This window comes from Cygnus olor, chromosome 3, assembly GCF_009769625.2.
Source record: "Cygnus olor isolate bCygOlo1 chromosome 3, bCygOlo1.pri.v2, whole genome shotgun sequence".
NCBI classification, from domain to species: Eukaryota; Metazoa; Chordata; class Aves; order Anseriformes; family Anatidae; genus Cygnus; species Cygnus olor.
The window spans coordinates 103,145,539-103,157,462 of NC_049171.1; the positions used below are offsets into that span (position 1 = coordinate 103,145,539).

Genomic DNA, 11,924 nt, shown 5'->3' on the forward strand with positions numbered 1-11,924 from the left:
TCTCATCTTCAAGACAGAAAAAAATTACATCAATTTTCTCATCAAACCTGACGCCTAAGGAGGTACTTAAGAAGAAACACACTTCAGGAATGCCACCCAGAAGATTAGTGTCTAAATACACCACGACATATGCAGTTTCAACCACCAAGGATTATCAATCTACAGAATTAACAAGTAAACACAATAAAACTAATCATATTTTATGCCCCCTCCAAAAAAAAAAAAACAAAAAAAAACAACCAACAACACTTTTTCAGTGTTATTTTCTTGAAGTTTTTGAAGCCAGAAACTAAGCATGCCTAAGGGTCAGCATGGCTGTTTCATCTGTACATGTAAATAACATTAGTTGCTTACCTTTCAAGCTCACAAGTGCTTTTGCTGAAGAACCTGCAATAGAATACATCAGAAAATCCACATAAATCATAAGTTATTTCAAAGAATACAAATGCTGAGCGCTTTTATTTAACACAGCAGATTCTTAACGGGCTTCATGTCCAATCTACATGCTCCCATGCAGTTGTAACTATATTATACAATTTACTAGGATACAGTAATTAACTTTTTTATTGTCCTACTAATTCAAAATTCTTCAATGCCAAAAAAATCCATGGAAGCTGCAGTTTAGGCAAGCTAAGCTTGAACCAAAAGTAGAGAGATGGCTAGCCCGTTGCCCCCTGGTGGGAACTCCTTGCACAGAAATGCAGCAGTCGGGCATTAGAAATGCAGGTGTGAGCTTTATTCTGCTTTCACTGTTCCAACTGGGTAGCACATCCTTCAGAATTTTACTGCTCCTGCAAAACCTCTGCAGTGGTTTTGGGCCAGAAGGCACAAAGCCAAGCCTGACTGCTGCCCTCACGCTCTGCGATTTGCAAGTGTCTCTCTAAGAATAAACTGTTTGAAGCAATTATATTAGGAGAAGGGAAAGATATTTCTGCTTGACGGTGCTTCAACATTCATGCTTTTCTTTCAAATCAGGTTTAACTTCCCGCATGTTCCACTGTTGCGACACCTTTCATTCTTGCATTGCATCCTCTTCTCCCCCTCACTTTCCCCAGGTTCCTCCTTCAGTTTCTCTTTGGAAATTCCATGAGAAATTTTGACTCCAAAGGTCTGAAAATCTCTTTGCTTGCGACTGTTCTGTATCTAAGTCCTAAACCCATTAACTTTATCGTGCCAAAGATCCTTCCCTCACTGGGACTCTTTCAAGGGAATATCACAGAGCCAAAAATGAATTATTGCCCCTTTCCACGAGAATGGAGTATTTTGGCTTCGGGTGGACCCTTGAAGAAAACACAGGTGTAGCAAGGACAAAAAAGACCAAAACACCTACTTTCCTTATTTTTTTCCAACATATTTTGTTCACTACCATCTCACTGTACTTTGTGTAGAAAAAAATAATACAAAATGAAAGTATTAATTGCAAACAGTTAAAAATATGCTTGAGTTTGAGATATAGACTTGAACTAGTTTTCACTCGTTGATGGCTTAGAGGGCCCCATCCCAGTGTCTTCCAAGCTGTTCAAATCTAACATGGCTATTACACATGGGATTAAATGTCAGAAATAAGGTGACAGACCTGGGCTGTACTGTTGCCCTTCCTACGCATTTCTGTTCTGATATATCACCTTTGACGGTTTGGAGGCCTAAAAGTGGCTGGTACAGGAACTCGCTTCTATGGTGACCTTGTTCACAGTGAATTCAGCTCTTGTAACGGAGGTGTGGCATGGTACTATTGATTTATACCTCAAAGATATTACAGGATTAATTAAAGCCATCGTGGACATTTTTTTTTTCTTTTCAAGTATTTCATACTAATAACACATGCCATACACCGTGCTTGCATAAATACACAGATACCCTGCTATTCACTAGGAACACAGTTCCGAACAGTACAAGTCACGTAACGGCCGCTGAAGAAACCTGTATCCTCCCCCCAAAAAATCGTGTAAGGGATGGTGGGAAATTTGTGCAGGGATTACTAAATACTCACAGTTTAAAAACATGGGGGGAAAGTACACGTCATTGAGGATAGAGAGGCAAAAGCTGTTATCATCAGTACTGTTAGATGGAGAAGATGCTGGCTTCTCAAAATGGAACACTAATCTGAAAAGTCTCAGGCATCTCACCTCAACACACAATAATTTCCTTTTTCTGACCATCTTCCTCATATGAATGACATTAAATCAATTCAGTCAAAGTTTAATTTGTCAACAACAAAAACGAAAAAATTCAGCAAGAGGCAGCAAAGCTGCTACAAGGGGATTCAGTCTCATAGGTGAAGTACCTGAGATTGCTAACCATCAAAGTTCGGTGCTTCACTGGTAAGACTGATGATGGTCAGTAGAACAGGGCATTAAATGACTGGCATCAAAATCAACAGGTGGAGAAGTGATGGACATCAGAATGCTACTGTGCTATCTTCCAGCTTTGTAAGATTACCACTCCAAACACCATTAGCTGCCAAGGTCTTATCCACTTGGCATAGCTAGGAATCAGTAAGTTGCCCCATAACCAAAATCCTCAGCAGATGCATACTTAAGACAATTTTCATTTTTTTTCCCCACTTAACCTGCAAATGAAGTAATCTAAACAGAAAAGGGAATCTTTATTTAGAAATACGAGCGTCCAAATAAAGTTCATTATCTTATCAAACTTCAAGGAAAACTGTACATTCCCCTGCGTTTTCCATTTAGTTTGGCAGTATTTTACGTACAAGCAGGGCCACAAAAACAAAAACTAGGATGATCTTCTGCGCAATAATGAGTTACGATAAAACATATTCAATATTTAACGCAGATAAAAGCATTTCAGAAACTATAAAAATTGCAGTGATTCAGAATACATTAACTTTTTAAAAACTATCCTAAGTTTTAGTTAGAAGAATTGTTGGATTTATAGTAGCGCGACCCCACATTAAATACCACTGATTTTATACACTCCTTCTGTTCTGAACAACAAATACATAATCAGTCTTTTTAAACAGCATTTTAATTATACAGACAAAGATTAAAGCAGAATCTAAACATGTGCTTGAATGTAAATACCTATTATAACAATGACATCTCATTTGTACAAACATCAAACACTTAAGAAATGGGTGGAAAGGATGAAAGAAGGCCTATCCATCGCATTGGATGTTACAACCAAAATCTAATTCTAGCTCCTCCCGGTTCAGATCATCATGGAAGCGACTCAATACTGAAAGTAAGAAAACCTCAGCCTAAGGTGGAAGTACAGGCAACTGACCCCAGCAGTGGAGCAGAAGTTAGGAGGTCTGCTTTCAATAGCCTACATGGTCATGTTATTCCATTGTGAACTGTGTGAGTGGCTTAGATGTGTTTTAGTACCCTGCTGAGTATAGGACAGTGGGGCTGAGCACACCCTCAGCAAGTTTGCTGATGACACCGAGCTGTGTGGTGCAGCGAACGCGCTGGAGGGAAGGGATGCCATCCAGAGGGACCTAGGCAGGCTTGAGGGCTGGGAACATGCAAACCTCTTACAGTGCAAAGTCCTGCACCTGGGTCAGGGCAATCCAACATGAATATAGGATGGGCTATGAGCGGATAGAGAGCAGCCCTAAGGAGAAGGACTTGGGGGTGTTGGTGAAAAGCTCAACATGAGCCAGCAATGTGCGCTTGCAGCCCAGAAAGCCAACCGTATCCTGGTTGGCTTTTTTTTTATTTTTATCCTTTTTATTTCCCTGGTCCTGCTGGCCACACCACTTTTGATACAAGCCAGCATGCCACTGGCCTTCTTGGCCACCTGAGCACACTGCTAGCTCACGTTAGCCAGCTGTCAACCAATGCCCCAGGTCTTTTTCTGCAGGGCAACTTTCCAGCCACTCTTCCCCAAGCCTGTTATCACTGCATAGGGTTGTTACGACCCAAGTGCAGGGGTATGACCCAAACACTTCGCCTTGCTGGATGTCACGCAGCTGAACCTGGCCCATTGATCTAACCTGTCCAGGTCCCTCCACAGAGTCTTCCTGCCCTCCAACAGCTCAACACTCCCACCTAACTCGGTATCATCTGCGAGCTTACTACGTGTGCACTTGATCCTCTCATTCGGATCACAGATAAAAACTTTAAGCAAAACCATGCCCAGCAGTGAGCCCTGGGGAATACCACTGGTGACCAGCCACTGACTGGACTGCGCTCCAGCTTCACTTATCGCTGCACTTGGCTGTTTGTATTTCATCAGAAAATCTGCAGAAAGATATTCTACAATGAAGCAAAAACATCACAGCTTCCTATTCGCTTCTCTGCTTACCATGGTTCTCAGAGTCTATTTTTCCTTTGATGGTGATTACATAACATTATTTTTGCAATTTGTTTCAGCTCCTCTTTAAGGTGCCTTCCAACCCAAACCATTCTATGGTTTTATTGCTTTGCTTACATTGCTAGTAAATGCATTACTTGAACACAGTGTCCATATTTGACAGTTTGAAAAATTGGGAGAGGATTCTGCACAGAGCTAGGAGGAAGACTGGAAGCTCTGAAGACATGCCTTCATGCAAAAAAGTCAAGATCCACCCAATCTTGTTCTTCCCAAAGAAGGTCAAGATCTGTAGTGACTGCAAATATCTACAGAGAAAGAGAATTCAGATCAGAAATAGCTCTGCAGCCTTCTCTTACAAGGAAAGATGTAAATAGATTTATCTGTTGAAAGATGACATCGGGTAAGTTTGGATTAGCAACAAATGCCAAAGTTTGCCACTTTTTGTACTAACTATGCTAAGGAAGGGCAACATGGACTCCCTACCATTTGAAATCTTTAAATCAAATTCACATCTACTTTTAAAGGGAAAAGTGTAGTAGAAAAGGGAAACACAGAACTGATGCACTTATATTCCAAACACAATGGCCTTTTCTGGCCTTAAAAAAAAAATCTGTAGAATATACGCACCACAGACGTGCAGTAAAACCAACTGTTACAGATTGCAAGGCATTTAATAGTCTCATAACAGGGAACTTATTAGTACCTAAAGAGTCAGGAGTAAGAGTATTTATGTTTTTACAACTCTAGTAAGAAATGATTTTCCGGAAGTCCATATAAAACTGAATCAAATAAAAAATCAACGTTAAAATAACGTTAAGTCTGACAGGTTTAACACTATAAGGACTATGTTTTTTCACACCAGACTGGACAGAAAAACTGGCAGCAGGGGCAATGCCGAGGGACAGCTCCCCCAGTCCCAAAGCACCTGGTCTGCCAGCCCCATCCACGCTCCAGCAGTCACTTCTCTTGCCCCAGCCTCGCTCTCCAAGCACCAGCTTATGGATATTGCCATGAAGATAACCTAAAACACCTCCTCTGACTGCTTTGCAAGTGCTATGAACAGGCTTAAAGAGGAATTCTGATAGCTTGCCCTCTAAATAGTATTTTTTTTTTTAATGTGAAGATCGGCTGCGAGGCATGAGGAAAAGCACTGAAATCTGACTTCAGTATTTGGAAAAGGGGAAAAGCTTAAGTTTAAAACCAAGCACCTATTCCCTCTTCCCATTTGAAAAAAAACATATCTGAATGAAAGAGAGGGAGCATCACTGCCATTCAGTATGGGCAGTTGTGGGTGCCCTGATGTGTATTTTCAGTACTAACATGAAGGCAAAGCAGTTTAAACAACTTCTCAACAGCTGAGATTAACATTTAAACAGGAACACCGAGTGGATTACATTTGTGAAAGATTATTCAGTTTGGTTTTGTTAATAATGAATTTGTAACAGCTGGTTATAATTTTGAAAATAGAAGTTAGAAATAGCCAAATGGATGTCCCATAGGTGCTGATTTTACTAATGTGTGAGCACAAAGAGGTATTCCAAGAGCATACCTAAATCGATACAGGTAATTATATTATTCAGGTAAGTGATAATATAAGGTAAAACCTTTCTTCACCAGACTGTTACACCATTTTGTCTCAATTCAGCACAAGTGAGCAGTTATTTTTTAACACTGATTGCATGAATACCTCAAAAAACCGATGTAATTAAACTCCATTGCTGGCTCTAAAAATGGTGTGACAGTGGAAACTTGTGGAGAAGAGGGGAGAAACACCAGCCTTTCTCACAGAGCAAGTCGTTAGTCCTCCTAGAGATCATTCACTTGCACAAGCACAGCAAAGGTTGTTCGCAGCAGAGGAAGCATCTCTAATGATTTGCCACTAAAATTCAGGAAAACTTAGAAAGTTAAAAGCACACACATCATAGAAAAAAATGATGTTTGAGAGCTTTAAAGCTCCCCATGAAATTTGGGTTTGCTGTAGAGGTAAATAAATAAATGAAAGAACAGTAACTTTAGCTTCAAGCACGGGCCAGCATTTCACTCATGTTATGAGACCACTAACAGACTGATATTTGTCTGTTTCCACATCCTAATTTAACTTCTGGGGGGAAGTCCATTTTTTCAGCCTTGTGAATCCCTTTACAGGACTTGTGCAGATAACAACCACAACACCAAAGCACTCTTTTTGAAACATTACATTCTCATGATGGACAATATGCTGATACCATGGTAATATACAATTCTGAATGTATGCAGTACAAACAATGCCAAAATGATTAGTTCTGGGTACTGCTTCGCAGCCATGAAATACGTCTTGAGTCCTCTCCTGAGTGCTGTAATCTCGAGGCTCTGCTGAGCTTCTGCCTCAAATATCCGGAGTGGCGCTGCATTCACAGCCCCTTTGCCCTAGGAATGGAAAACCGAAGCAGCAATGCGTATGCCCCATCCTTCTCTCAGCTTCTCAGAAGCGTCATACACAGGGGGCAGCGCCATGAACCACAGCTAGGAGGTGTGCTGGGGGTAGAGGAGGATTTCTTCCTCAAGTGCTTGCCAGTGCTGCAGCCTTCACCTGTGGGATAAAAGATCCACATCCCCCTTCCCTTCTGCCTGTCCTAAAACACAAGCCCCTGCAAACAGCATTAGCAATGTCTACCAGTACATATTTGGCTGTCTAGTACCATTTCAGTACTTGCATTGCTAACACTTTGCCACCCAACGTTACCACATTCTGGCTTCCTGCTTGGGTTCACCTGTCACTTGGTGGTGTTTACCTGCAGATGACAAACACAGCACTCGCTATCAGCTCAGTGGCTTGCTCCTACTGGTGGCACCGTGCTGATGATCTTTTAGTTAGCTTAGCTTGCTTTCACTTCTTCCAAATCTGACTTCTAGGGAACCAACTCCGCAGGTCCTCTCCGTTCAGCTTTACTTGTGCACAGGAAGGCACTGACCCAATGATCTACAGAAACAATTTTGTCTCCAAAATATGAATCCAATTACTAGTATTTTGTACTTCTGCAACTGGGACCTTGAATAATCTGGAATTTCTCTGTTACAAGATTTGCAATAAATTGCTCCTTTTTCACAGAACTTTGCTTCACACCAGGTCACTGCATCCCTCTCCCCTTGCAAAACTAGTGAGAAAAGGCTTAAACTAAAGGCACAAACTGCATACGAACTTACACACTGCTATCATTTTGATTGTTTAGGTTGTTAGTGTGAGCTCCCTTCCTCCGCCTTCACCGCTCAGCTGCATCACGCAGCTTGCCAGAGGGCAAGCAGGTGCTTTCACAACACCGAAAGCAAATGCCATTTAATCAGATTTATAAGCGTAGCATGGTTTGAATAATGGAGCTCCAAAATTTCAGTTATCTTGTCACTGAGTACACTGCATTTAATTATAATTCTAGGTGAAAACTCAATTACAGTCCACTGCTTGACTATAAACTCTGCTAGAGAAAAGTCACGGGATTAGGCCTCAAAACCTCAAAGTTTGATGGTTGTGTACTATTGTAGCTCTTTCAGAGACTGATTTTTACATCACCATGGAAGATTTCAAAAACAATTTTGCAATGCTCGCTGTTATTATCCCTTATAAGTTAGAGGCAGAAAGCCACGTGAAGACAGAGTTAAACTGATCTCAGTTTATCAAAGTCTGTTTCTTCATTTTAAGTATACGACTGGAAGTGAAAGACCTAGGTGTAACAATAATTACAATGTAACTGGAAAACAACCAGTTCACCAAAAGAGTTAAGAATAGGGATGAAAGCACAAGACAGACACTTTTTGAGACTTCTATGTTTCTAGCAGTTCACCAGCACTCCAGAAAGCTCCCACTCTATTTGATGAGAGCAGAGAAACGTCCCCTACTTGCACCAAATGCTGGCTTCTGCTGTGCTGACCTTGCTCCTATTTACCTGTTGCCTTCAAAACATATGCACTGTGCGCCTGCTTCGTGTGCCAGGCAGACACTTCATGTGCCAATGGTCTCACTGCTGGCAAGGGTTTGTGCTACAGCACAATCCTAAGGGAAACTGAGCAACGTACTGTATTGTAGGAACTGTTACAGGTGGAGCAACAGACCTGTCAAACCTTTCTGGTGCTGCTGTAGGCAACATAAGTTTTTTATTCTCTTTGCCACCTTTAAGTTAACTTCACGAAACACATGGTACCTTCCCTGGAACATGGGTATGACAGAAGTAGGAACAGCAACTTAAACACTGTCCATTCTAGTGAGGATGGAGAGTAAATCCAATAAGCAATAAATTGCTGCTAATTACAAATTGTGGTTCTCTTAGTTGGCCTATGATTTGCATTAGCCACATTCTAAACATGGTACAGCACACGACTGAGCTGTACCAAATCGAGATCGTCCACTCTATCAGTAATTTATGATGATCCTTCATAAGTCTATTTGGCTAAAACAACGACACATGCCACAAAGGAAAGAGTTTTTCTCCTCACAGTTGTCGGAGCTGTAACAAAGATCCATGCCGTGCAGTCAGAAGCAAGATTTCAACTCCGGGCCATCTCTCACTAAGACTCTTCTGTTACAGAAGCAGTTCACATATTCACGAGCTTGCATGGTGATGCACAAAACAGTGTCACTAAAAACATAAATCTGCCTTGTTGTACATACATTTATCAAAACTATTAAATGCCCTAGTTTCAGTTTGACACACATTTGCAGCTTCATTTAAAGTTTTACAGAGCTTCACGTAAGTAGAGATGTGCTACAGCTAACGTACAGGACAACAGAAAGCAAATGACAAATCCTGAAAGAAATATAAAACTTCTTAGATGCCCCAAGTGATTTTTATTTTTCATTTTTTGGAAAAGCCACTGTCAGAATAACTTTTACAAACAAATGGTTATTAGTCTATACACTTTCCTAAATTGCTGAATGATTTAGCAATTACTCAGAGTAATTTTCTTTATAGACTTAAAATTATTAAACTGAAATCCATTATCAAAATTCAACTACGTCATGACTATTGTCTACGTAATCTTACAAGAGTACCGTGTCAAGCCTTTCAGGAAAAAGCCCTTCACCTGTAAATCCACCTTTGTGTTCTAATTAAATGAATGACAATGGATTCCCCACGCATATCAATACAACAAAATCTTCACACACAAACAAGTGAATTATTTTTCCCCTCAGAAAAATAGAGGCCATAAAACCAGATGTGAGGCAGACCTTTCTCTGCCTGATCTTACCCTACTCCACGTCACTTCCAACAGAAGGTACTTCTCTCCGGAGAACTCTTGTGAATATCCAGATCCATATTCACACATAACCAATTCCATGCCAAAATAATTCCAAACCACCACAGCGCGCTCATAGAGCTGACAGTGCTCAAGATGACTACCATTTGGTGTTAACAGGAGGGGTGTGATGTAACATTTATTTTTCCATATTAAGCAATTGCAATATATACTAGCTCATTTGTAATGAAATGCACACAGGGCTGTGTTCTACGTGAATAAGCAAGTGCAGATATACAGCGTATTGTAACACTCTACCACAGCGATTAACGTAGGAATCTTCCTGTATAAGTTAGTATGAATATCACATGTAAACGGTATACAAATATCTCATGAGTGAGCCTGAAAGTCAGTGCTGTAAGATGCATACTTTCTGGAGCTGATGAAGATGCTGAAAAAAACCTCCAACAGTAACGCCACTTATCTTGCAAAAATACTGAAGTACTAGTCTGAAGGAAACATTTGTGTAAATAGTAATACAGAAATAACATCTGCGAGTATCAATATGCATGACCTGCACGCAGGTGTGCAGCTGTGTTCTACGTAGGCAACGCATTCACATTTGCTCAGTCCTTTCCACCTCAGTTATTACTTCCATCTCATGCGCCATCTCTGTAAGATAAGCCATCTCAGCCTTCCAAACTGCCTCTCACAAAGCCCATCCTTTCCTCTGTCATCCTCTGAATCTCCTTTACACAGACGCTGTCTTCAGCTATAAGCGCCAGAACTTAAAATACAGCAGCGATTATAACAGCATACAACAGATTTCAGTTGTTGATTTCACACCGTTCCCTGTCCTGTGGTTTCTCAGACTGAGTGAGGATCACAGCTCCTACTTACCATATCACTAGAAAGAAAAGGATCCCAAAATACCTGTAAATAGGGTAAAGCAAAAACTGCAGTACAGAAAGGGCTAAAAAACGTATTTTTTAATACCCTTTAAGTCAGCTTAGGGCCCTGCTCAGCCACTGCTAGGTATTAAGGAACCCTGGCGGCAGGGTGTTTCCCCCAGCCCCCATAAAGCAGCAGTGTAGGTGCCTTATGGCATATGGTAGAAGTTAAAACTAGAATCCACAGCACACAGAAACCGCCCCACTGATTACTTTGAATGCCACTGGAGAATACAAATAAAGTGGGTTAAGTTACAAACAATTTCTCCTTTACGTACCCCCTTCTCCCTTCATATTCTCTTCTTTCTGGCACACCAGCACCTCCAGTTACTCACTTGCAGAACTCAGCCTTCCTAAATTCTACTGTATTCTCTCTAAGAACACATGCCGGTAGACACATTTTACATTGAAAATTTCCTCTTCTGCAACACCTATTGTATATTATGTAACATATTATGTACATTGTGCGTTAATCCCTGTATACAGAAATGTGTATCTTATATATGCATGTTTTTACCTAACCCTTGTGTATGTTGAAAATACACTTAAAAACACTATGTAGGCATATGGGTCTGTATGTAGACACACATGTATTTTTGTACTCTCTTCCTACGTGACTTGCTTTCACCATTCACACGCAATACAGAGCCTGGGAGCTCTCCCCTCGGGATTTACCAGTGCCCCCTAGGGCCATGCCCTACCCTCGGCCTTTCAGAGGTGCTCCCACACCACACGTTACGGACCCGTTCCCCCTCCTGCCCCCAGCACGGCAGAGGGCACGGGGGCAGCAGGCTGCCGCGGGAGGCAGGGCGCTCCTCGCCCCGCCGCCCTCACGGCAGGGGCAGGGCAGGGCAGGGCAGGGCAGGGCAGGGCAGCGCCGCCCGGCCCCACCGCCGCACCCAGCCCTGACGGGGCGGCGGCGGCCCGGCCCCAGCGCCCCCGGGGGGGGCTCCCCGCTCGCCGCCCTCCCCGCACCGCCGCCTGGGCCGGGGCCTCGCCGCCGAGGGGCGGCAGCGGCGGCGGGGGGCCCGGGCGGCCCGGCTGCCGGGGAGGAGGCCGGGGCTGGGGCTCCGAGCCCTCGCGAAGAGCCGGCGGCAGGGCGCGGCGCGGCGGGTGCGGGCGGCGCGGGGCGGTGCGGGTACTCACTCTCGTCAGGCAGCTGATCGAGCTCCGCCATCTTGAACGAGCCGCGCCGCTTTTTCAAAGGCTGCCTGGCGCGGGGCATTGTGGGGGAGGAGACGGGGCCTTGCGCGGGGCGGCGCCGCCGATCGCGGGCGAGGCGCGCGGGGTGGCGGCGGCGGCGCGTGCGCGGGGCGGTAACGGCCGCCCGCCCGCAGCCCTCAGCAGCCGCCGGGGCGGGTGAGGCGGCGCCGTGCCCGCCCCTCCTCACGGCGCTCCGAGGCTCAAGGCTCGAAGGTCGAGGGCTTGCTTGCCCTCACACAAGTGTGAGGGCTCCTTTCCTAGTCACCGTCTGCCCTCACGCAGCCCCAC

At 43.5% G+C, this 11,924-nt stretch overlaps 1 protein-coding gene across 2 annotated transcripts in view; it reads right to left on the reverse strand.

The window, feature by feature from the left end:
• The window catches only part of LIN9 (lin-9 DREAM MuvB core complex component), a 40,072-nt gene extending 28,390 nt beyond the window's left edge, over nucleotides 1-11,682 (reverse strand). For both annotated transcript variants that reach the window (XM_040552571.1, XM_040552570.1), the window contains exons 1-2: nucleotides 11,580-11,682; nucleotides 355-387 (exon numbers count right to left, since the gene is read on the reverse strand). In XM_040552571.1, the coding sequence (XP_040408505.1) occupies nucleotides 355-387; nucleotides 11,580-11,658 (112 nt within the window). In that variant the 5' untranslated portion in view covers nucleotides 11,659-11,682. The remainder of the gene's footprint in view (nucleotides 1-354; nucleotides 388-11,579) is intronic.
• Between the last annotated feature and the right edge of the window lie 242 nt (nucleotides 11,683-11,924).